Genomic DNA, 23570 nt, shown 5'->3' on the forward strand with positions numbered 1-23570 from the left:
TCTTAGAAAATTGATTTGCTACCTGATGGCATTGTATTTCCAGGAATGTAAAACCACTAACAGCTTGTGTTTTGAGATCCTGTGTGTGGCTCATAGAGATGCTGTGTCAAGTTGACAGAGCATATTTAGGGGAAGAAATAAATATCTGCTTACACTTTAAGTATTCTTGAATGCTTGAATTTATTCAGAAGTGTGGGTGGTATTCTTTAAATTTTAAAATGATGCTCCAAGCTTCCCTCTCCTGTACTACACTAACTGCTGTCAATTAGAAAAACATCCAAAGGTAAAAAGATTTGTCACTGAGTAATCTGCTAACCTTGTGAACTTTCTGAGCCCCATGACCAAAGCCTTTGTCCATCCAACAAGTGAAATCCGTTCTCAAATGGTTTTTGGCATGCTGGGTATGATCTAAGCAAAAAAATCTTCTGACCATTTTCTGTTCTTTTGGGAATTACTTTAAATTTTAGGGTCCATGCCTTGCATTTCCCAATTTCCCATGCTGCTTAATGGGCATGGACTAGCCCCCTGTGCAGAAAACATTTGATGAACTGGCTTGCTTTTCCATCAGTTTAGTTTTATTTTCATTACTTTCCCCTGTAATTTGTTTATTGGTTTCCATATCTTTGAAAATTGTATTACTCTGTTATTCAAGCTAAAAAATAGCTAATTTTTCTTTCCCAAATGAGTTGCTTGAAGCAAAGTACCTATGAATACATGGGTATTTTAATTCACTTACTAAATGCATACTGAGAAAATTTACAAGCTGCCTTTTTACCATTTTTTAAGTGTCTGCTGACTGTTGCATAAGCTAAATTATTTACAGTATGAAGCCTCACAAAAGAGTAACAGATTTGGGTTATTTACTTTCCTGATAAGAAAAGGGGATTGAAGTTGCTGTGATATGCTGCTTTGTTAATTTTATATTTGTTCCCCAGTGTGTAAAATCTTTTTAAAGAACCAACATGAGTATTGGCAGTCTCTTTTGAAATGGTGTGGAAGGGGTAAGATTAAACAAAACATGAAAAGGTCTTAAAAATATAAGTCAGCAAGTGTTTGATAAAAATAAAAGTGCTCAACAATAGAAAACCTTTAGGATGCTTAATTTATTTGCTCTGTCTGTGAGAATATTCCAGGGTGGAGGGCAGTCTGGGGAGTTGTGGGGTTTTAGTGTTGGGTTTGTAGGAACAGAGCAGAGTGCTGGAGGTGCAAACCTGAGACTGGCATCCTCACTGTCCCAGCCCTGCTGTCCCTGGAGCTCACCAGGTGTGTCTGTGCCCCTGGGGCTCACCGGGTGTGTCTGTGCCCTGTCCCTGGGGCTCACCAGGTGTGTCTGTGCCCTGTCCCTGGGGCTCACCAGGTGTGTCTGTGCCCTGGGGCTCACCAGGTGTGTCTGTGCCCTGTCCCTGGGCTCACCAGGTGTGTCTGTGCCCTGGGGCTCACCAGGTGTGTCTGTGCCCTGTCCCTGGGGCTCACCAGGTGTGTCTGTGCCCTGGCTGTCCCTGGAGCTCACCAGGTGTGTCTGTGCCCTGTCCCTGGGGCTCACCAGGTGTGTCTGTGCCCTGGCTGTGCCCTGGGGCTCGCCAGGTGTGTCTGTGCCCTGTCCCTGGGGCTCACCAGGTGTGTCTGTGCCCTGGCTGTGCCCTGGGGCTCGCCAGGTGTGTCTGTGCCCTGGTTGTCCTGGGGCTCACCAAGTGTGTCTGTGCCTGTCCCTGGGGCTCACCAGGTGTGTCTGTGCCTGTCCCTGGGGCTCACCAGGTGTGTCTGTGCCTGTCCCTGGGGCTCACCAGGTGTGTCTGTGCCCTGTCCCTGGGGCTCACCAGGTCTGTCTGTACCCTGGCTGTCCCTGGGGCTCACCAGGTGTGTCTGTGCCCTGGGGCTCACCAGGTGTGTCTGTGCCCTGTCCCTGGGGCTCACCAGGTGTGTCTGTGCCCTGTCCCTGGGGCTCACCAGGTGTGTCTGTGCCCTGCAGGTGCCCCCAGCCCCCCGGACATCGCGGCGCCTGCCGTGGTCATCCGCCCGCACAACACCAGCGTGGTGTCAGGGAGCAGCCAGGCCACCCTGGAGTGCGTGGCCAGCGCCAGGTAAGGAACACCTGCACAGCTCTCCTCTCACTCTGGCCTCTCCAGGGTGGTATTTTCATTTCTTTATTGTTGTTAATTTGGAGATTGAAGCAGGGCGCTCGCTCTACCAAGCACCCTTATGAGTGATCTTGTTTGTCCAACTTTTCTGAGTTAAACCTTTTGATTTTTTTCTGGCCACATGAGGGTACAGGCAGGGGTGCTTCCCCACCTGCTCCTCACATGGAAAGGAAAAGAAGTGCTGTTCAAGCAGCAGATATTATCTTAAGGAAAAAAAAATTATGGTGAGGGTTAATAGTATTTCAGCGGTTGCCTACCAAAGCAGAGGTGATACTGTTGAACAGTTGATGCTTCCTAGTAAATAAATTTAGTGAGGATCTCCTATGAAGTCATTTTTTCAGGCACTCTCATTTTGCAGTGATTATTGCTCAGCTGTTCATAATGCACTGTAATACAGAATTCACAGCATTCCTCCTATGTTTCCATCTAGTTGGCCTAGAATAGCATTGAATTGCAGTAGAAGTGAATAGTTGAAGTCCTTGGGTGATAAGACCAACTGATTTACTTTCCCCTCTGAGGGCAGAGATGTTCTTGATATGATTAATATTGTTTTGGTAATTGAGTTGTAATGAAAGCACTTCCCATGCAGCTGATTCCCATAGCAGTATTTACTCCTTTTGCTTGGAGAAATCAAATTATTAGCACTTAAGTTCTATTGCTGTATCAATTAGCTGTACTTGCATATTGCCACATGAGTAGTCTGTAGTCCTTGATGTGTAGAAGTTATACATGCATTTACTTTCTAACAGTGTGTTTTGGGGATAGAGGAAGACTTAAAGAAGTTTTATAATATGTAATATTAAATTCCTCATGTGTATAAATATATATATGCACACAGAGATTATTCTGTAATATGCATGTTTTATGATTTTATTCTTGTATTTTTTTGGCAGACCTCTTGAGAGGCTGAGTGTGACCTGGAAGAGAAATGGAATCAAGATCACCAGTGGCATCAGCAGCTTTGGGAGGCGCCTCACCATCACCAACCCCACCTCTGCTGATGTGGGGATGTATTTCTGTGAAGCCAAACTCAGAGAGAGCACAGAGGAACCAGCAAGGGCAAAAGCTTTCCTTTCTATATTGGGTAATTCTCAAGGCAATGTGTTTTTTAGTAAAAAAGGCTCTCAGCTGAGGTATAATAGGAAATAAAATTGATATCTTAATATTTCATTGACCTTACATTTGAACCTTTCTTCAGAGAACAGAACAAAGGAGGTGAAGGAGGGTTATCTTCCAAATTAATTCAGCCCTTCTTCCCTGCTAATATAAATTCATCAAATAGATTTTTTTAAACACTGCTGTGATTGTAAATCCCCTGTGAAACTATACATTTAATGGGAATTTGGAGAAATACAGTAGTAAAATCCGTAATGGGCAGCTTCCCTATCTTGGCTCTTAGGTGCATTAAATCCTGATTAACTCCTGGCTTGCTTACATCCAGTTTTCATATGTCAAGTGCCTGTATTTTTGAAAGAAGGCTTTTAGGAGCACTCCTGTGCCTCATGAGCTGTGGGTGCCAGTCAGGTCCAAGGACGTTCTGCAGGCACAGAGCATTGCTGAGGCAACAGGACAGGCAAGGAAATGCCATTAAAGCAGCTCTGTTTGCTGGACCTTCAGCTCCCAGGGAAACTCTGGAATGAATATCTTTGGAAAAGGCCATTACTGTCCTTTCCCTCCCCTCTGTGTGTTGCTGTAGGGAGGAGGTTGAAATTTGGAAATGGTGTTTCCTGGCATGTCTGGAATTCTGCACATTAGCACAGTGCACACAGTGTGGAGTGGTTTAGACTTTTAGACTAAAAGAGGTGGCTTAGACTGGGGACACTGAGGTGTTTTCAGCCAGAAATGATTGTGTAAAGTCGAGTTTTTATCTGTGGGAGTGTCCTGGGAGGCTGCAGCCCTGGCAGTGCCACCAGTCTCAGTGTTGCTCAGGGTTCAGGCACGTGCACTCCTGGAGCTCTGCAGAGGGAATGCAGCCCATGATTCTTTACATCTTTGAGCCTTCTGAAAATGCAGTTTTAAAGACTGCTGTATGATCTGTATTCTGCTAAAGCAATTTGAAGTAGCTACTGTTAAGTGAGAAAGCAGCTCTTCCCTCTGCAAAGCTCCATTCCAGATTCATTTGGAGCTCTGTGTGTCTATTATATTTATTACCTGCTGGACAAAGTTTGGTTCCAGTCTCTTTCCTTGCCCTCTCTTTCTGGGAGTTATTACCTTCCCTTTAAGGAGCAGAGATGGATTTCACTTATTTATAGGTTTTGTTTAAACTCTTCTTTATTCATGAGATTTTATTGTAGCTGGTTTGCCTTTGTTGCTGTGATGTCAGATCCAGCCTAATGCAATACTTAAAGCAACCTCTTGGTTAATGTAAAAGATTCTTAAATACAGTTACAGTAAAACAGAAAAATAATCACTGGGGAATCATATTAAACTAGCAGTGCTTTAGTAGCTTACCTACTCTGTTATTTTTAAATGTTTTATTTATTTCCTATCCAGTTTTAGGAGGCTGTCAGGGAATGAAGTTATGAAAAGGTCTGTAGATAAGAACAAGCAGATGAAAGAAAGCAGAAACAAATTGGTTACCAATTACTTTTATTTTCTTCTGATGGAACACGACACTTCAGATGCAGGTGTTTACTCAACGTGTCAGCAAAGCCTGATAGATTTCTTTATTTATGAGTTTCTTGAGCTTGCAGGATGGATCTCTAATTCTAAACAGGGAGCCAAATCAAAGGATTAGTAGTTAATGCATAACTTATATTCAGCTTTAGAATTCTTGGATGGATCTGGCTGTCATTTAATTAGTCAAGGGACGAGTTCTAGAGGAAAGTGCAGACAAGATTCAAACCTAAGGCTTTCTGCAGTGTATCTCTCCCAGTCCATGGGGGCAGTACTTAGAGAGAATCAGGAATGCTTGTCCATTTGCATGCATAAAATATTTGTAGTGTGGATGTGTAGATTGGGAGCTGATAATGAGTTGTACTTCTTGGGAGAATAACACAGCATGGACTTAATGAGGGGTCTTGACTAACAGAAGAAGGAAATTGGAGTAAAAGAAATTTGTTTGCAGAATGGGAGAAATCAAATGCAGCCCCTCAGTAGCATGGCTGTGAGAGCTTCTGTGGCTCAATAGAGAAAAATATTTTGCTATTAGGACGAGGTAGGACGAGGATAGCAATAAAAAGATGTATCAAATATGTCACAAACACTGAGTTAATCAAAGCTTTTTTCCAAATATATCAGTCCTAGACTTTCCCAGCTAAGAGAGGTCACAATTGGAGTGTGGCTCAGGTGGTGACCAGAGCTTTATTAGAAGGCAGTGAAACTTAGCACAAAGGCATCTACTCAACAATTTGTTATTTGTGACCTACAGTGTTATCTCAGAAGTTTTTTCTGGATTTTTTCTGAGAATATATCTCATTCTGTAAATTAAAATCACAATAATATTCAAAAAACCTGAATCTCCAATGTAATAGAATCGTACAGCACAAACAAGAAGAAAATCCTCTAGTTATGTGCTGCTGCACTTTTCTTCTGGATGTGGCAAAGAGCTCCCTGACATCTTCATATTGTTCCAGAAAAGATAAACTGAGGTGGTTCCAAACCTTGGTTTTATTAGCTGCAGTTGTTATAAATTTTTAAAGGGTATCATGTTCCTCGCTTGGCAGAGTAACAGTTTGGGAAAGATTTGTTGCAGATTAGATAAGAGCACATTTGTTTTATCACTAACAGTTTGAAGATTAAGTAATTTAAAGAGTCTTCCCATGAACAAACCAATTTGAAAGCTGAGATAATCTTAAATTCTTTTGCTCCACTTCTGCAAGTTTTAGTGACAAATGGCAATAGTCATTTCTTAAGTGACTGTTCTACGGGAAATTATGAATTTTAGGAGCTTGAGAAAATGGGGAACCAAAATCTTCCACTGTATGAAATCCAAACTGCTCTTTAAATTAAATTTAGTCAGAAAGTAAAACCTAAATAAAATGAGAAAAACAATTAGAAAGAATGGCCTGGCATGATGAGTGGTTGTACAGAACCGAGGGTTGAAGCCTTGTTGGCTTCAAAGGAATACAAATGAATAAAACAGATTCAGAGGAGAGGGCTCCCTTTCTTTTGGAGCATTTTTGTGCCCAGAGATCTACATTAAAAGACATGGTATTGTTCTCTTGGGAGAATTCAGCTCTGTGGGACCACAGGATTCAGGATCACATCAGAAGGGTTCCAGCGTTAGCCTGAAGGGCTGGGCTCTGACAGGGACTGGGGCTGCCTCTCCCTCCTGTTCTCCAGGAGTGCCAGATGCTGAAGGGTCTTCTCTGTGACTTCTGCTGCTCAGGGCTTTGTGTTGTGTGCACAGAACTGCCAGAGCAGAAGTTCTTTCCCTCTGCAGCCACGAGTGCCTCGTGCTCAGACCTCAGCACCCAGCAGCTCTCGTGGCTCCAGCTTGGGCACTTTGAAACTCTGCACATCCTTTATTTGAAGGCAGTGGAAAGAATTCCTCATGTGTGGCACTTAAGAGAAGATCCCAATGACTGTGTTCATCTGCTGTGTAAGAAAATAATGAGTTTTAAGGGAAACTATAGCCTGAAATGTCTTCGGACTCGCCCAATCACACTTTGGGCCCAAAGGAAAGAAATATTGGCAGCTTTTGATTTGTCAAGCCTCAGAGGTTCTGAGATGCACACAGACATTCTGCCTTGGGCCCAAATGCAACAGGGAAGCAGTGGGACTTCTGGTCAGCCCAGCTGTGTCTCTGCTATTCCCAACAAGTCCTTCCTCCTTTCAGCCCTGCAGACAGGACATGTGTTCCCCAGGCTGTTATTTCAGAACACACAGACTGCAGCTCGCAGTAGGGGTAGCAAGAAACCACATGGATCTTTTCATCTCTCTCTGTTTTAACCTGATATTCATGCAAAGAAACTTCCTGCTCCAAGGAGGCTGCTGTACCTGCATCCACAATGGGGCTTCTCTCCCAGCATGGCTGGTCTGATCTTCTGTCTGGAATTACAGACTTTGTACCTACAAGGGGCTGTCAAGCTTCCAGTTCCTCTTCCTTCAGAAGATATTCACCAAATAAATTAGTTTATGGTAGTGCTGGAGGAAGGCTTCCATGTTGAAGGCTCAATTTTCCTCTTAAATATGCAGCCCTGAGTTTCTGAGAGATGCAGGAATTTCAGCTTTGGAGGAGCCCCTGGGGCTTTCTCTGTTCTTTCTGACTTTCATGTGTGTATCTAGGATTAGGTCACACATCTCCAGTGCAGCTTGAAGGGTATGTAATGGATGCTGACTGCTATCTTTTGAATGTTAAAATCAGTGACCATATAACTCTGCACAAGGGAAGTTAGAACTGGATCAAATTTTGCAGGCTCCCAAGGGCTTTTCTGAGAGACATCTTTCCAGTGATGTCTGGAGTGCAAAAAAACCCTGAAACCCTCAACAACTATTAAAAGCACACATTTATATTCAAATACTCTTTCCCCTCCTTGCCTGTACTTGACATTTTAGTGAAGATCAGTCAAACACAATACAGGATCTGAACAATGCAGGATCTGTTTCTTTCAGCCTAATGTGGGCTGTGACCTCTCTCATTGCCACACGCCACAGTGCCAGCAGGGTGAACTCAGAGTAATGGGTCCTTTCCTATTCTAACTATTGTGATTCTGTGATTTCCAAAAAAATTTAAATGTTTGACCTGATACCAGTAAATTACTGTCATTCCTAAAAATGGCTGTGTGTGGAGACTGGCATGTTATAGTCTTTGGAAGACATTATAATTTCACCACACATATTAAATTTCAACACATGATTATTGCCTACAACAATAAATGTTACATTCATACTGTGTGGTTCAAACCAAGCCTTATAAATATGCAGTGGAGTCATGTATAGAACCAGCCAGAATGCTCCCTCAGAATGCCATCTGACCCCTATAAATAGTGCTGCATTTTTATGGCCTCTTTCTGACAGTCATTCACCAGGTGCAGTACAACCCAAATTCACACACTCTGAATTTTTCCCTTGTAGTTAATGCTGGGCATTCAGGCCCTTGGGCACAAAACCTGACATGCAGATGATACATCAGACACCTCTGAAAAGTGAGGAGCTGAGGTTTCAGTTGCCCAGCACCTGTAACTGGAGCTGTCACCTCCACAGCCTGAGTTCTGCTGCTCCACAGGACCTTTAGAGCATCCGTGCTGCTGGTGAATGGATGTGGAAAAGCTGCACAGTCGCATGGAAAGCTCAAACTTCTTTACTTGGAGGGTGACAGAGCACTGGAAGAGGCTTCCCAGAGAGGTTCCAGAGTGTCATTCTCTGGAGATGTTAAAAACACACCTGCAGCCTGCCCTGGATGCGCCAGCTTTAGCAGGGGGATTGGTCTGGATGTTCCCCAGGGGTCACTTCCAACCCAGCCATTCTGAGGTTCTGTGTGAAATCACTCTCTTATTTGCCTCAGAACCCCTTAGGGTATCCCTACACCAATATTCCTGGAATTCCCTCATTCCTTGTGCCACCAAGGCTAATTTTACACATTAGACTTCACCACAGCACTGTTGTCCTTGTGCTATTCTGGATCTTCCAGAAATCCCTTATCAATAAGTGTTGTCATCCCAGCCAGGCTGGTGTCAATCTTTAGTCAGTACAGGTCACAAATTGCAGAGTTGCTTCTGGAAGGTTTTCTGTATCAGTGCTTATCTTTCAAGAGTGGATCTGACTTGTCTGTGGGCAGCTTGGTCTCTGTGTCAGGTGTAGCTCTGGAAGTGCTTCCAGCTGCTGGAGAGGCTGTGAACAGAGTTCAGCAGGCTTTAGTCTGGGGGAAAAGGTGAGTCTGGGCTTCAAGACAAGAAATCAAATCTGTTGGCACCAAAAGCCCTCTGGGATTTGCCTGTGGCCTTTAGATTGCATCTTTCTGCTGCTCCTGCTCTTTTTCTGTCTTTTCTGCTTCTGTTTCTCCCTGCTTCTTTCAGAAAAACTGATGTGAGTCTTCTTTTTATAACATCACATCCCGTTTGCTAAGTGACAGTTGTCACTGATTTCAGGCTCTTTGTCACATAATTCATTGATTGGTACCTGCTCCCCTAAGCATCTCTAAATGTCAGAAGTTTCTTTGAGGGTGACAAACAGCCTGTGTGGGATTTCAAGGAAGGAGCAGAGGTTGCAGGTTAGGATTTTGGGAGGGACACTGGGAAAGACAACTGTGTAAATATGCCAGGTGTAACTGCAGGAGCTGTGCAGCAGCAGCAGCACATAAACAGAGGTCATGGAGCCACCAGCATCTTTGAGATCACATTAAATGCTTTGTAGCTGGACTGCAGGCCCACAGTGAAGATAAATCTGCAAATTTATCACTGGTGTGTGAGTATGTTGCTGATCCAGGAAAAAGTTTGAGAGTGGCTGAAGGTTGCCAAGTTTAGAGATTGGCCCATTAAGGGCAGAACCCTTTATATAAGGAGAGGTGCAGTCAGGACCTCCCTAAGCAAAAGATAAACTTCAATGGCTGGAGAGGCATTCACAGTGGAAACACAGACTTAGAAGGGAATGTCTGCATTTGTGAATTTGTGTCTGGATGTTTTCCTGGCCCAGTGCTGCTTTGTCCTCACCTCACAATCACATTGAATTTCCAAAGAATGAAATATTCAAATTTTAATTTGGGAGATGGATGTGTGGCCACAGACAGGACACAGATAAGGACACTGGGCTGAAAGCCTGGGAATTCAAAAGTTAACATCCAGAGAAATGGAGCACAAGGAAAACACCAGGCAGGGCTTGGAGGATGGTGTGAGAGGAAGGAGAGTGCTCAGAGTGAAAATATGGACTTAGATGAATTGCAGAGGACTCAGCAACTTAGCTGATCAAACATGTCAAAGTGTGTGCCATCAGTGAATTTCAATTAAATGTTCAGCTTTTCAATTTGTTGTTGAGATTAACGCATGAGATCATATGCAATAAATCACAGCTTATTATGCATGTTTATTAATAGCTTTATATTTAGGCAGTGAGGATCAATAATGTTAACATGTGTATATTATTAGAATATAATAAATCAGGTAGCTTGTTTTTATTGGTTTTGCTGGGTAAACAACTATTCCAGGCTGTTTGCAACCCCCCTCCTCCCCTGCACTGCATGCTGAAGACTAATATTGATTGGCTTTATTTGGAATGAATACAGAATTGTAATATCCATTGGTGCTCAGACGAGACCCCAGTTCTGTACACCCAAGCAAGTATTTTATTGTAGTGAGAGGGAAGAGCTGCTGGGAAAGGGGAGGTTTTGTTCTAACCTGGTGCCTCCTGATGCCCCCCCTGTGCAATGACAGCCACACTTGCTATACTGCAGGGAGCAACAAGGTTTTGCAGGATATATTTACATGATTTTTATTTTATTTACTTAAATGCTGATGCCCTAGCAATAACATAACCACAAGTCCTTTTTTCCAGTCGTGTTTGGTGAAGAGATTTGAGAGCAGGTCAGCTCAGATGAGCTTCTTGCAGCTTCTTGAGCTTTTCTTGAAGCTTCCAAAATATTTTAAAACATACTCAATTTCCTTAAAAAGGAAATCAAATAACTCAGTTTCATGAGCTACTTACATTGCCTTTTCTGTATTTTCTAGAACTTACCAGTGAGTTTGGTTATGCTACTAGAGAACTGTATTTATAATCAAGTAAAATCCTTCTAAAAGCTGTACTAAGATGATAATTGCTTTGAACAAACTATGACAGTCTTTAGTTACCATGATAATGACTGCAACCTTAGTGCCTCTGGGACTTTGACATGATGCTCTTTAATTTTATGCTGCATAGAAGAAAGAGTTACATGCCAGCACACTCTGCAATTTCTGCAGTCTGGTCTTTGTTTAATTAAACATCTAATATCTTTTCTTTAGCCCTAATGATAAAGTGGGGATTTTTATGATTATTACTATAACTTCAATTAAAGCATTAAATCTGTTTGCTTTCACGAAATAAAACAGTTGAGCTGAAATTCTTTTAATTATGCTGCACTTGTCCTCTGGTATTGACTCTGTGACATGCTATGGCACTTTATTTGACATGCTTCATGCCTTGCTGAGGTGAAATGCAGTCTAGATACTGAAGCAAACTATCCTATAAAATTCTGCATTGTAAATATAAAACTTTATAAACCTCTTGGGAGAGCCTTTCTAAGCAAAAAATTAACATGTTCCATGATTCAGTCCTATAAAATGAAAAGTAGCCCCTGCTCTGAGTATTAATTTGCAGTGCAGACCCCTAAATCTTTACCTTCATTGACTCTACTCTGCAATTCTTACTCAGCATGGCAAAAATTGTCAGGTTTTTTATTTTACTGATGCTCTTACTACCAAAAAACCCCACCTCCACATAGACACAAACTTGGACAATCTGTTTGTAACCCCCCTGTATCAAACACACCACCTGTGGAGAGATTCTCAGATGAATGTTTTTTAATGAGCACCTGTTTTTCACTTTGCTGTGGCTTTGCTTGTTGACTTTTGTTTGCTTTCCCCAAGAACCTCCGTATTTCACGGCTGAGCCCCCGAGCGTGATTTTGGCTGAGGTGGAGAAGGACGTGGACATCCTGTGCCAGGCCATGGGTGAGTGCAAAACATCAACCTGGACTGATGGCATATGTATGTGCAGTCTTCAAGAAATCATCTCATATAAACCATCTTTGTAAGGTTTTCATGCTTAGAAGTCTCTGTTTTATTGCTGATTATCACAGGTCCCATGTACAAGCAAGGGTGGCTTTTGTAATTTAGTTTAATTTGGAATAATGCTGGCATGTTGATGCTTGTCTGTTTGGAGCACAAGTTCTGCTCCTGTCACTCTGGGATCCTGCCTGTGCTTCAGAGCTGTCACTAGAGAAGAGATTTAAATATCTTGAGCCAGAAGATGGGAGAGGGGAGAGCATGGTTATGGAACCCATCATTTGCAATGCAAACAGTCCTTATTTTCAACAGTCCCTTTCTTCTTAAACTTAGAGAACTTTAATGGTGAATAGAAATGTCAGCAACTCTGACACTTGAATGTAGTTATGAAATCTGCAGGAGGAATATTACAGGCACTTTTTAATTGGTAGGGGGTTTATTAATATAAAAGGCTTCAAATGTCTAGAATTCCACCTGACTAAAATCTTGTTTCAAGTTGAGTTCCACAGAAATGCATCTATCAAATCCACCTATTTCAGCACTCTGGTGAGGTAGGAGACACTGTCACCATGTGTTTAGAGCAGGTTTCTCAAAGTCACCAAATTTCTACGTGACTCTGGTGAGGGACTGAACATTTTGTTGTCTCACTTTCCCTGGTGCTGAGTTTAAGAAGCAATACACATAAAATGCCACGAGGTCCTTAGAGAAAAAGATCACATCCCTGATTAAAAAAGCACCCAGACCTGACAAACAGCTGATTTGTGTGGTGTCTTCCTCCAAATCAGAGCCAATAAAGACATTTTTACTGCGTGATTGTGTTATTGCCACTATGATTTAAGCATTTTTCCCTGTGTTTTATATAGGAAAGAGTCAGCACTGCTTTTCTAAAAGGAATCTTTGCAAACTGTGTGATAAGCAAGTGTGTGTATTAAGGGTGTTCTGGTTGATTTGGAATTTCAGAAGCCTGTGATGATATCTCTTACAAAAAGCTCTTATGGAAATGAAGCTATCAGATGATAAGAGACAATGTCTTCTTGTTCATTAATAGCTTTTTGAGCAAAACACAGCAGGACCTGCTGTCAGTGGAGTTCCCCAGGAACCCATCTGCTGTCTCAATGTTTTTCATTAACTAAAAAAATAAAAAAATAAAAAACAAGACAACCCAACCAAAAACCTGGAGGAATCAGAGAGACCTGATGTTGCCTTCAACTCTTCCTTCTACCCTCACTCTTGCCTTGAGCAGTTTGGTCCCTGAGGGGGTTAATGGGGCACTCATAACCATTCTCAGTAGAGATATGGGAACCCTTATTAGGCAGAATTAATTATTTCTGTTCAACTCTTGAAGTGCACGTCTGATTTGATGCTGAATGTGGTGCAGAGGCATGAAAACCTTTTTCCTTGTGGATTATTTTGTTGAGTATCTATAAGACATATGAGGGGCAGGTACTAGAATTAAACATAGAGGAAATTTTATCCATTATTACACAAATCTGGCAATTGCCAGCAAAGAGGATAAATGAAGATTGCTGCCTCCCTGCCCTGAGCTGGGAGAATGAAGCACTGGGGAAACTGCAGAGCTGCCTTCTACCTCTGCTGCAAATGGAAGACAGATTGTGCTTCCCCCCAGCCCCATCAGGTCCTGTGCACAAAGCCCATTTGCCAAGACTTCGTGCACTATGGATGTGTGAGAGACAGATTAATTTCACAGTATAAGCAGAGATTAACTGTAAATAAAATTGCAACTTGCAGCGACCTGCTCCTGTAATGGAGTTTCAGGGTATCAGGCCACAGGAACCAGGCTCTGCTGTTTATCTTCTGCAGTGGCTGATGCTGCCTGAATCTTCAATGGGTTTTCCTTTAAATGCTCTTTCTTATTTGCTTGTGGAAAGTTTGGAGCTGCAGGCAGTGGTGGGGGGTGTCTGGGGAGCACACTTAATTGGACTTCAGTTCTACCTGTTTAGAGAAGGAGATGGAAGAGAAGCTTTGGGGATTCCCCATTAGCTCAGTGGGATCTAGAGGAGGCAGTAAAAAATAAATAACAAAGATGACACAGTGAATATTCTGAGTCTTTCATCGAGGTTCTTAAGTTAAATTTGGCAGAGAGTCAAGCAGCTGTTTCACAGATGGAGGAGCTGAGCCTCAGGTTCCAGAAGTTATTTGCCCAAGGTTGCAGGAGAAGTGGCAAAGCCAGAACCTGCATCTCTGTTTCCTGCCTTCCCTTCTCCCCCCTGACACTAGATTAATTTGTCTGTGAAAAATGAATAGTGCTGCATGCAATTGAGAAATCAGGTTGTTTTATTTATTTATTGTTTTATTTATTATGGCCAGTCTTTCAGGCCACTCTCACCTCTCTAAGAGCAGGGTCGAGCAGCCAATACTGCCTGGAAAGGTAGAGTGCAAAAGGTCTTTAAAGGGTTTTCCTCTCCTCATAATTTTTTCACCAGGGGTTGTTTAGAGAAGAAAAGAAGCAAAATTCCTTTGCGGGGTGTGTGGAGAGGAAAGGTTGTGGGGTGGGCAGAAGAAGAGAAGAAAAGCTGGGTTTAACCATTTTTACAGCCAAACAGGTGGCAAAGTTAGAAGAGAATGTGTGTACAACTTGGAAGAGAAATCTCTCTGGGAAGATCACTAAAGCCCAGGTGAATGCTGCTGACAGGTATCAGAGTGCTCAGATAAGATCCCATTATTCAGACTCATAACTTTGAGTGGAGGAAGATACCTGTAACTGAAAAATAGGGAAATAGAGATGGTAATATTCAGTTTGTCAGCTGAGTTGGTGATAGGAAGGTGTATCTCACAGTGATTATAGGATTAGAAGGTTTGCCAATACTGTTAGTAGAATGGGATTTATGGAATGACACCAATGTTAAAGGTTTGAGTGTTCTGAATGCAGGATTTCATTATTTCCTTGGTGCCTATCAAGTCTAATGTGTGGGAAAATGGAGTTGCTATTATTTAAACTTGAAATCATTTCCAGGCTTCTCAGCATCAGGAGAACTATTCCATTTTGCATCATCTGTTTCTTCATTACTCAGTGATAATTTGTATTTGCCCAGGAGGATTTTCAAGAGATGAATAACACTCTCACCGAGAATTGTGAACATTGAAATTTATACTAATTCTGTATATGGGCTGTTGTATGAAATTTAAATTATGCCTATTGTAAGCTCCTACACCACGTCTATTCTCTATCACACAATGCACTTCTACATAGTGGGTTTCTTCCTGAGATGATTATCTGCATTATGAGTACATTTTATTTTATCAGCAGAACAAAAGCATCAGAGGTGATTGAAGTAAATGATACGTGTTTATAAAAGTAACAACAACAATTGGATGTTTTTTACAGTCATTTCCATACATTGTTTGTACATTCTTTCCAGAGTTAATACAGCTTTTGTCTGTATAAAGAGAATAAGTACACTGAGACAAGATGTGAATGGAAGCATAACATAGTAGTATTTAACTTTGGGAGTTTTAAAATGATAATGATGATTATATAGATCTTCCCATGGCACTTCAGCTCTCAGAACATCAAGTGACTGCCAGCATTGCAGTGAAATTCATTGTCTGCAGATGCTCAATTCATCAGTGACATCCCATCCTCCATGCTTCAGTGACACTTCTCTATTTGGGCAAATTTCACTCACCCATGAATCTTAAGTTTGTGGTCTCTTACCTTATCCCAAGAGATGGTGTAGGTCTGAGGTTTTAAGTGAAAAGTGTTGAATACACCCCAGGTGCTGTGCCTGGTTCTGGAAGGGCATTGAGGGGCTGGAGGGTGTCCAGGGACAGGAACAGAAGGGTTTGGAGTGTAAATCCTGTGAGGAGCAGCTGAGGGAGCTGGGGGGCTCAACCTGGAGGAAAGGAGGATCAGGGGGGACCTCCTTGTTCTCCACAATTCCCTGTAACGAGATGGGGGTCAGGCTCTGCTCCCAGGGAGAAACAGGCAGGATGAGAGGAAATGGTGTTAAGCTGTGCCAGGAGAGGGGCAGGTTGGACATCAGGAAGCATTTCTTCACAGATTATTATCTAATTATGTCATAAAATACCTGCCTCACTTCTGACCTCTACACAGAACCCCCAGGATTTGATCCAGTCAGGATTTCTGGGATGTAAAGATTAAATATTATCTGATATGAGCAGTGGGATGAGAACAGCTAAGACTGTTCCAGGCCCCTGACATCTCTTGAGGTAGAGAGAATCCTACACTATTTGTGTATAATAAATTTACAACCACTTCATCCCAGCTGACGGGGACATGACAGCAACAAAAATATGTGTGAAATAACTGTGTCAGAGTTTGTGGAACATGCACATGAAAGAAAACAGGGATAAATGGGACTGTAAGTTTTATCTAGGCTAGGAATTTTATTTCTCTTTATGCCTGCTTTTTTCAAATAGCAGGTGAAGCTTGAGACTGAATAAAAATAATAATAATTTAAAGCATTCTATTGTTGGCAATATGTTGTTTGTACATCGGCTCAAACTAAGCTGCTAAATTGGGACTCAAGTACAGCCATGTGAGCACTTCATTTTTCATGTGTAATTTGCCATTTCCTTTGTATTTCAGCTATCTTAGCTACAGAAGCACAGAGGAATCTTATTTGGGATGGAACAGTCTTACAGACTGGCTGTATTACCACACTGCTGCTGTTTAAGGAGCATGATTCTGGCTTTCAACATGAAATTGCTCCAAATCTTATTTTGTAGTAGCATGAAATATGATTGGGTGAAGAAAGTAATTTGATAACATGTTTTCTCAACATTCCCCCTTAGCATTTGCTGGTTTTATTCCCTCATGTCCCACAGTGTGTTATTACCATTGATAATGTGAGATGCAGCCTCCTTTATCTGAAGCAGCTCGGAAAAAACACAAATAACTGGCGTCGAAAGATGGGAAAACAGGGATATGACCTAAAACATGCTCTGCAAAGACTAACAGTGACTTTTTTTTTGCTTGAGCAGGGGTTCCCATCCCCACCCTGGTGTGGTACAAGGACTCAGTTCCCCTCAGCAGGCTGGAGAACCCGCGGTACAAGGTGCTGCTGAGCGGGGGGCTGCGCATCCACGCGCTGCGGCCGCAGGACGCCGGCATCTTCCAGTGCTTCGCCAGCAACCAGGCTGGGGAGATCCACACCTACACCTACCTGGATGTCACCAGTGAGTCTGGAGTGGTGCCACAGGGTGCAGGAGGTGTCATCCCTGTAGGAGACCCCACACCCATCACGTTTCTCCTGCTTTAGTCCAATCCACACAACTCTGATGTTTTGTCAAAGGTGGCTGCCCCAGCAGTAAGGAACTCCAAAATGTCCCTGTGGCTTCAGCACAATCTGCTGAATGGTGTGGAAAAGCTCTCCATGACATCAGGAGAGCTTGGCTGGAGGTGCACTCCCCTATTTCACACAGCAAAAAGAGCTCTTAGTAAAAAAAAAAATATTAATTGTGAAATACTTTTATCATTCCTTTATATTTCCACTCTAATGTAATTCCATTTTGAACTTGAGTTACTGCTTCATGATTGTGCATGCTATCATTTTATTTGCCTTTGTCTGCAACTGCATTTGGTCAGGGAAAAGAAAGAAAGTTCAAGTTAAATGTCTTTTTTGGCCAAGAAGTCAGATTGAATGGTTTTGTTAATGAAGTGCATGCTTCTCTGTGGAAGAATTACAAATCCTAGTAGTCTCTTTTAACAGTGATTATTAACAGTCATTTCTCTAATATTAAACTTCCCTTCAGGAAGCTGATTTTTAGCCCAAGAGCACTTTGCACATACTGACCAGAATTCCTACTGGCCTCAGAAAATAAATCAGCCCCAGTTCAATATAGATCTAGGAAACTGCAGGAAAAAAACTGCAATAAAATGCAACTGGGGGAAAATAAGAGAGAAAGAAACTTAGAAAATGTCTTGGATAAGGCTCAGGTTCTAAATTCTTTTGGCTGACATTTAAGTTTCAAAGTTAATGCCTTTCTCAAGTTGCTTTTCATCTTAAAGAACTCTGTTATGAAGATGAAGGAAAATAGTTTTGTTTATCTAGATTTCTTAAGTTCCCCCCAAACACTCATTTTGAGCTTTATCTTCCTTTTTCTTTAACCTATCTTACTTGTACAGGTACAAGCACTGATAGATTTTTATTTTCTGTGTAGGTAATAAACAGGATTAGGCAATTCCTGGGAGATGAATAAGAAAAGGTTACAGTCACTGCTGAAAGGTTTTCATGTCTTATTGTCATGTCCTTCTCCATGATCAGCTCTATAAAAGTGGATGTAAAGTAGTCCACAGTAACAGTTAAAGGATCTTTCTGAGAGGTGAGCCACTGAGTTTGAATTTTTTATTGTAGACATCAAGCCAGCCTTTATCCAGCCCCCAGAGGACACCACGGTCACCGAGGGGATGACTGCAGTGCTGACCTGTGAAGTCTCAGGGGCTCCACGCCCTGCCATCTCCTGGAAGAAAGGTAGCCAGTTATGAATGTGGAGGAGAGCTGTAATCCACATTTTCCTGCCCATTCCTGTTACTGAGATCCTGTAGATCCATTCAGTGCCTCGTTCCCCTTTCCCCTGGCCCCATCAGCAGTGTGTTCACCATGGGGCCACCACGAGCCTGGGTGGGATAAAACATTTTGGAAGAGCTGGAGTTGCTCTGAATCCCTGAGCCTACCTGACACTAACCACTCTGCTTCCTCTGTGTGTTTCAGGAGAGCAGATCTTAGCCAGTGGCTCGGTGCAGATTCCTCGCTTCGTTCTGCTCGAGTCTGGAGGGCTCCAGATAACACCCGTGTTCCTGCAGGATGCTGGCAATTACACTTGCTGTGCAGCCAACTCTGAAGGAGCTCTGAATGCTTTTGTGATGCTGACGGTGTGGAGTAAGGATAATGCTTTGTTTAAAGTCTAACTTTAATCAAGTATTAATCAGTTTTTGTTGTATGCTCAGGAAATTTTCATAAGTAATTATGCTTTTCTCATTAATAGAGTTACTTGTATGATTTAATAGGAATAATGTGTCTATTTTAGGAAGCCTATCACAAATACCCTTTTTGTTTGGAGAATTATGCATATAAATCTCTATTTTGTGAAAGGAAGTGTATTTAAATAGAGCTTCAATCACAATTACAGTTTTACTCAGGTTTTGCTTTGGCGTCTTGCATTGCAACTCTGAGCTTTTAACTTGGCTGTTTGCAGGTGGTTTCTGCCTCCAGGAGTCTGCAGGCAGCACAGACCTGTCTGTGCTGGTACTCAGGCTGTGGCCACAGTCACAACAGATAGGATTTTCCTCACACTTTTGTATTCTTTGTGGCTCTGGGTGCTGTTGAAAGCCAAATCAAAGTGCAGCAGATTTTAGTTAATCCCTCACGCTACAGACTGGTGTGGGACAGGGCATCCCATGAAATGGTTTTGTCATTCACCATTTTCCCTTGATCTCTACATTTTTTATTTCTACTGTTGGGGAAGTGAGTGATCCAAGAGGTTCACCTGTGATACTCCTAAGTGAGTTCAATTGAAGTGTAACATGGTTTTTACTGCTCAAGGAACAAAATAATGATCCCTGAGCAGGGACTAAGAGCAACTAAAAATAATGAAGATGATGAGGATTAATACAGAAATGTTGTGGCCTTCTCTCCTCTCCAACACTTGAAGTACTGATTTTGCTGCTGATGTGTGGTGCATAATTGGTATTTATTAATCCCCAAACTCTGCAAGCTAAATCAGCCACATTTTTCCTTTTGAACTTGGGAGTACCTGAAAACATTTCTGGCAGTAACTGTAATGTATTTGTGTCATGTGGCCATCATGTTTAGGTCTTACTAACAACACAGACTTGGCAGAAATATCAGGATGGTGGAAATTGAATGATATCCAGGTGTAGGGATCAAGTAAAGGATATCCTTCCTATTAATTCTCAATTCTATGGTTCTTACAGGTGTTAAAGATAGTTCCTGTTCATTGTTGAGTGTTTGTGTAGCAACATTATAAAGCCAGAAGTGTTACATAGGTACATCAGGAGTAATGCTAAAAATTCTGTGGTATTTAGAGTCAGCTTTTGATTTTGCTGATGGTCCCTTTTTGTGCATGTCTGAGATATCACAGCAGTATTTGGGACTTGTTAACATTATCCACATATCTTCCATGCTCATCCTGGTTGTCTCCCTGCCTCAGCTGATGCTCTCTGCTGCTGCTCCTGTGTGTGACACATAATGGGGATCTTTCACACCAGATCTGGTTGCTGTAGTTACAGCAATTATTGTGTTCTGAGCCTCCAGGAGGGGCTTGAGCAAGGAGGTTGTGAAACATTTGAGTAAACAACATATCTTTTTTATAAGGAAGATTTTTCTTCCAGGAGCTCCTTCACCATCCTGGAGTTGAAGAAGTTGTAGGTTTAAGTTGACCTCTTTCTCAGTATTTTTTTCTTTGCAGAGATTTTTCTTGTTCTTGTTGGTTTTTTTGCCTCTCCAAACAGCGTTCCTCATTTCCTGACTCAGTGTTTGCTTCCACACACTCGTTAAGACATTGCACAAGCCAAAGGAGAGTTTAGAGAGCTTTGCCATTCCTCTGAACTGGTGGCCTGTGCTGCTGTGCCTGTCCTCACCCAGAGCTGTCACCTGTGTCACAGTGTCTTGAAGAGCAGTGTCCCTCTTGCTCTGGGTGACAAAGGCTCAGTGGCTACTCTCTGAGTGAATGGCCACCACAAAAGGCTCTGATTTCACCTGAGCTGTGCCTTGTGCTCCTTGCAGACCGCACTGCCATTGTCAGCCCTCCCCAGGACAGCACGGTGATCAAAGGAACCACAGCCACCCTGCGCTGCCAGGCCACCCACGACCCCAGAATTTCAATCAGGTTCGTGGTGTCACTTCTCCTTTGTGTGCTTTATCCCAGCTTAATTTTATCAGCTGGGTGAATAACATTAGGTGAAAAGTTTCGGGACCCCAGATTTTCACACCAAACCCCTGATCACTGCATTATAAGGTTGTACACTGTATCATTAATCATATAAATCCCATCTTCCATTTCAGCCTTATGTATTATTTACAATGAGCTATGTTCCACTTCATGACTTCAATATAGCCTTCCATGATTTTACTGTCAAGGTTAATACACTATCAATAAAACCAACTTGTCAGAGGCTGATACTTAATGAGAGTAAAAGCCAAAGAGAAGGAATAGGATTTCAGAAGTGTTTACTCTGGGGTGCATAAAGCCACAGAAGAGATGCCCATGTTTTTGGAAACAACTCAATAACTTGAGCTTATAGTCTGTTCTAACCATGTAAAGAAAACCAGAACTTGTCTGGGCTATTAAAATTTGAATTAGAGCATTTAGAGGAAGTTCAAAACTTGAAAATAAATTTGCCATGAAAATTAATGTAGTCTGAAAGCAACATAAATGAAATAAAATGCAAGGAAGAGCTTGGAGAGTGCTTGAAGGGTGACCTGCAGAAAGAACTTCGGAAAGAGAAATATGGATATAAAAATTTCAGTGAGAGGTGGGAAATTGTGAGTCTGTGGGCTCTCCCCACCTCTGTGACATGTTGGGAGGTGTGTTTTTGATATGTGAGCTCCAGCAAACCTTCAGCAAGTTTCTGATCTGGGCAGTCCAATGTTACAGAGCCTTGGCAGAGTGGGGCCAGCACCCACCGTTAACTGAAGAGTTAATGCTCTGGTGGGGGTGAACTTAAGAACTTGGACATTTAGGAGTACTTCATCTTTTCCTTGTAAAACACATAATATCTCAGATGGAATTACATTTTTCATTTTGATCACTTGATCTAAAACTTAAATTTGTAAAAGGCACTGCTCTTGAGAGTAGCTGCAGGGACCTGTCATTTTTAACACGTGATGACAGGAGCTGATCCCTTCCAGCAGAATTAAAATAAATCTATTCTGCTGTTCTTCAGAGTAATCAATAACTGAAACACTGTAATACTCAGGTACCTGTGGAAGAAGGACAGTGCTGTGATAAATCCATCCAGCAGCTCCAGGATCACGGTAGAGAAGGATGGGACCCTGCTGATCAGCCAGACGTGGTCGGGGGACATCGGGGATTACACCTGCGAGGTCATTTCTTCCGGGGGAAACGACTCCAGGACGGCTCGCCTGGAAGTGATGTGAGTGCTCCAGCTTCAGTATTCACTGCACTGCCCTTCAGACACCTCAGGGGTGCTTCTAGTATTTAATTCTAGGTGTTGTGGCGAGTCAGAGGCTCTGGGTTTTTTTGGTGTATTTTTTTTTTTAAGGGAAATTAAGGCTGGTTCATTGCTAATGAAATTGCTTTGAAATGTTCTGGTCTCATGGCTGAGCCTGCTTTGAGCAGGAGTTTGGACCAAAGACCTCCTAAGGTCCCTTTAAATATGGATCCTTCTATCACCCCATGCTATAGGGCTTTCCCATAAAGCCCAGGTGCTGTGCTGCAATGCCAAGATTTGAAAACAAGAAAATGTTTTCTTCCTTTTAGTATTTTTTCTCTGTTAAACATTTATCAGAATAGCTGGTCCCTGGATGGGCATTGCTTACTCTTGCATTCTCTTTATACATCATTTTTCAGGAAAAGAAGTATTTTTATGTATGACTTTCTTTATTCCTATGGATCTTTAAAAATAAAAACAAGAAAATGTTTAAAGTGCCATTCAGTTCTGGAAAAGGATTATAAAAATGTCATTATATGGTTCCATATTTTCTATTTCTGTCATTCCACTGGGGTGAAGTGCACTTCCATTTTATTTTTATCACTAAAAGCAACAGCTGTGGGTTTGGTACATGTGTGGAGCAGATCAAATGAGAAAAAAAAAGAAGGTAATGCTTTATGTAGAGTTATTTATTTATTTATTTACTCGAGTCGTGCCACGTGCTTTAATTTAACTAAAATTTCATCTGTTTCTGCTGGTCATGCCTGATGTCTCTGGGAGGATGGCAGTTGTGTGGTTGGCAGTGTAATGAGTTCACCTCTGAGATTTGCTGTGCAGAGGGCTGTTTGATACAGCATCATTCTGACAGTGCCAAGGCTCCATCAGATGCCCATTTTCTGAGAGCGGTCATACATTCTTTCTCTAATTAAGCACTCCTCAGCTCTCCTCCCGGAGTGCATTTTACTGCTGGTTGGAATCCAAGAGCAGAAGACAATTCAGAATATATTGCTGCTACATAACAACGCTCGCTGTTCTCTGAGGTTTTTGAATGGAGGGCAGAAAATCACAGAGTAAAGACTGAAAAGAATGTTAAAGCTTGGGCTTTGAAACAAAGCTATAAATATGTGCTAAACACTTCAGCAGCAGGGCAGTTTCCTTATGCTGAATAGCAAAAGCTGCCCTGTGCAGCCCAGTGCAGCACAGGGAATTGGATTTACTTGCAGGTCCCCATTGACCACTGAGGAGCTTCTTTTATGGTCCATAAAATCTGGGCTGGAAGTTGGTTGGGAGAGGCTCATCCTGTGTGCACTGCTGAGGCACCCCAGCTGTTCCAGCTGTGTTGGCTGGCTCTCCATGCACTGGAACTGCCTCTTCATCCTGCATCTCCCCTTCCTTTGATGTTCTGTTGCTGATCGCCCATCTCCTGTTTTTCCTGGCGGAATTAAAGGAATCCATCAGACCCACTCTTTCAGAGGAGTCAAGTAACTGATAAGTCACTCAATAATACCTTGAATAGTGACATTTCATTTCAAAGCAGAGCTGCAGGTAGTGCAATACTGCCAGAGAACATTGCATTTCCTTGCAGCTTTCATCATTATCGTTTGGCTCAGCAGCACAGATCTGCGAGGAAGAGAGATACACGATACAACAGGAGTGAAATGAAGAAGAAAATATGTG

The 23570-nt window shown here is 42.3% G+C and overlaps 1 protein-coding gene across 4 annotated transcripts in view; it reads left to right on the forward strand.

Moving 5' to 3' along the window:
* Positions 1 to 23570, forward strand: part of SDK1 (sidekick cell adhesion molecule 1) — a 388639-nt gene that overhangs the window by 232778 nt on the left and 132291 nt on the right. For all 4 annotated transcript variants that reach the window (XM_033074164.2, XM_033074168.2, XM_033074167.2 and 1 more), the window contains 8 exons: positions 1970 to 2081; positions 3032 to 3222; positions 11639 to 11722; positions 16742 to 16936; positions 18115 to 18231; positions 18472 to 18639; positions 20506 to 20608; positions 21699 to 21875. In XM_033074164.2, the coding sequence (XP_032930055.1) occupies positions 1970 to 2081; positions 3032 to 3222; positions 11639 to 11722; positions 16742 to 16936; positions 18115 to 18231; positions 18472 to 18639; positions 20506 to 20608; positions 21699 to 21875 (1147 nt within the window). The remainder of the gene's footprint in view (positions 1 to 1969; positions 2082 to 3031; positions 3223 to 11638; positions 11723 to 16741; positions 16937 to 18114; positions 18232 to 18471; positions 18640 to 20505; positions 20609 to 21698; positions 21876 to 23570) is intronic.

This window comes from Catharus ustulatus, chromosome 16, assembly GCF_009819885.2.
Source record: "Catharus ustulatus isolate bCatUst1 chromosome 16, bCatUst1.pri.v2, whole genome shotgun sequence".
In the NCBI taxonomy this organism is placed as follows: Eukaryota; Metazoa; Chordata; class Aves; order Passeriformes; family Turdidae; genus Catharus; species Catharus ustulatus.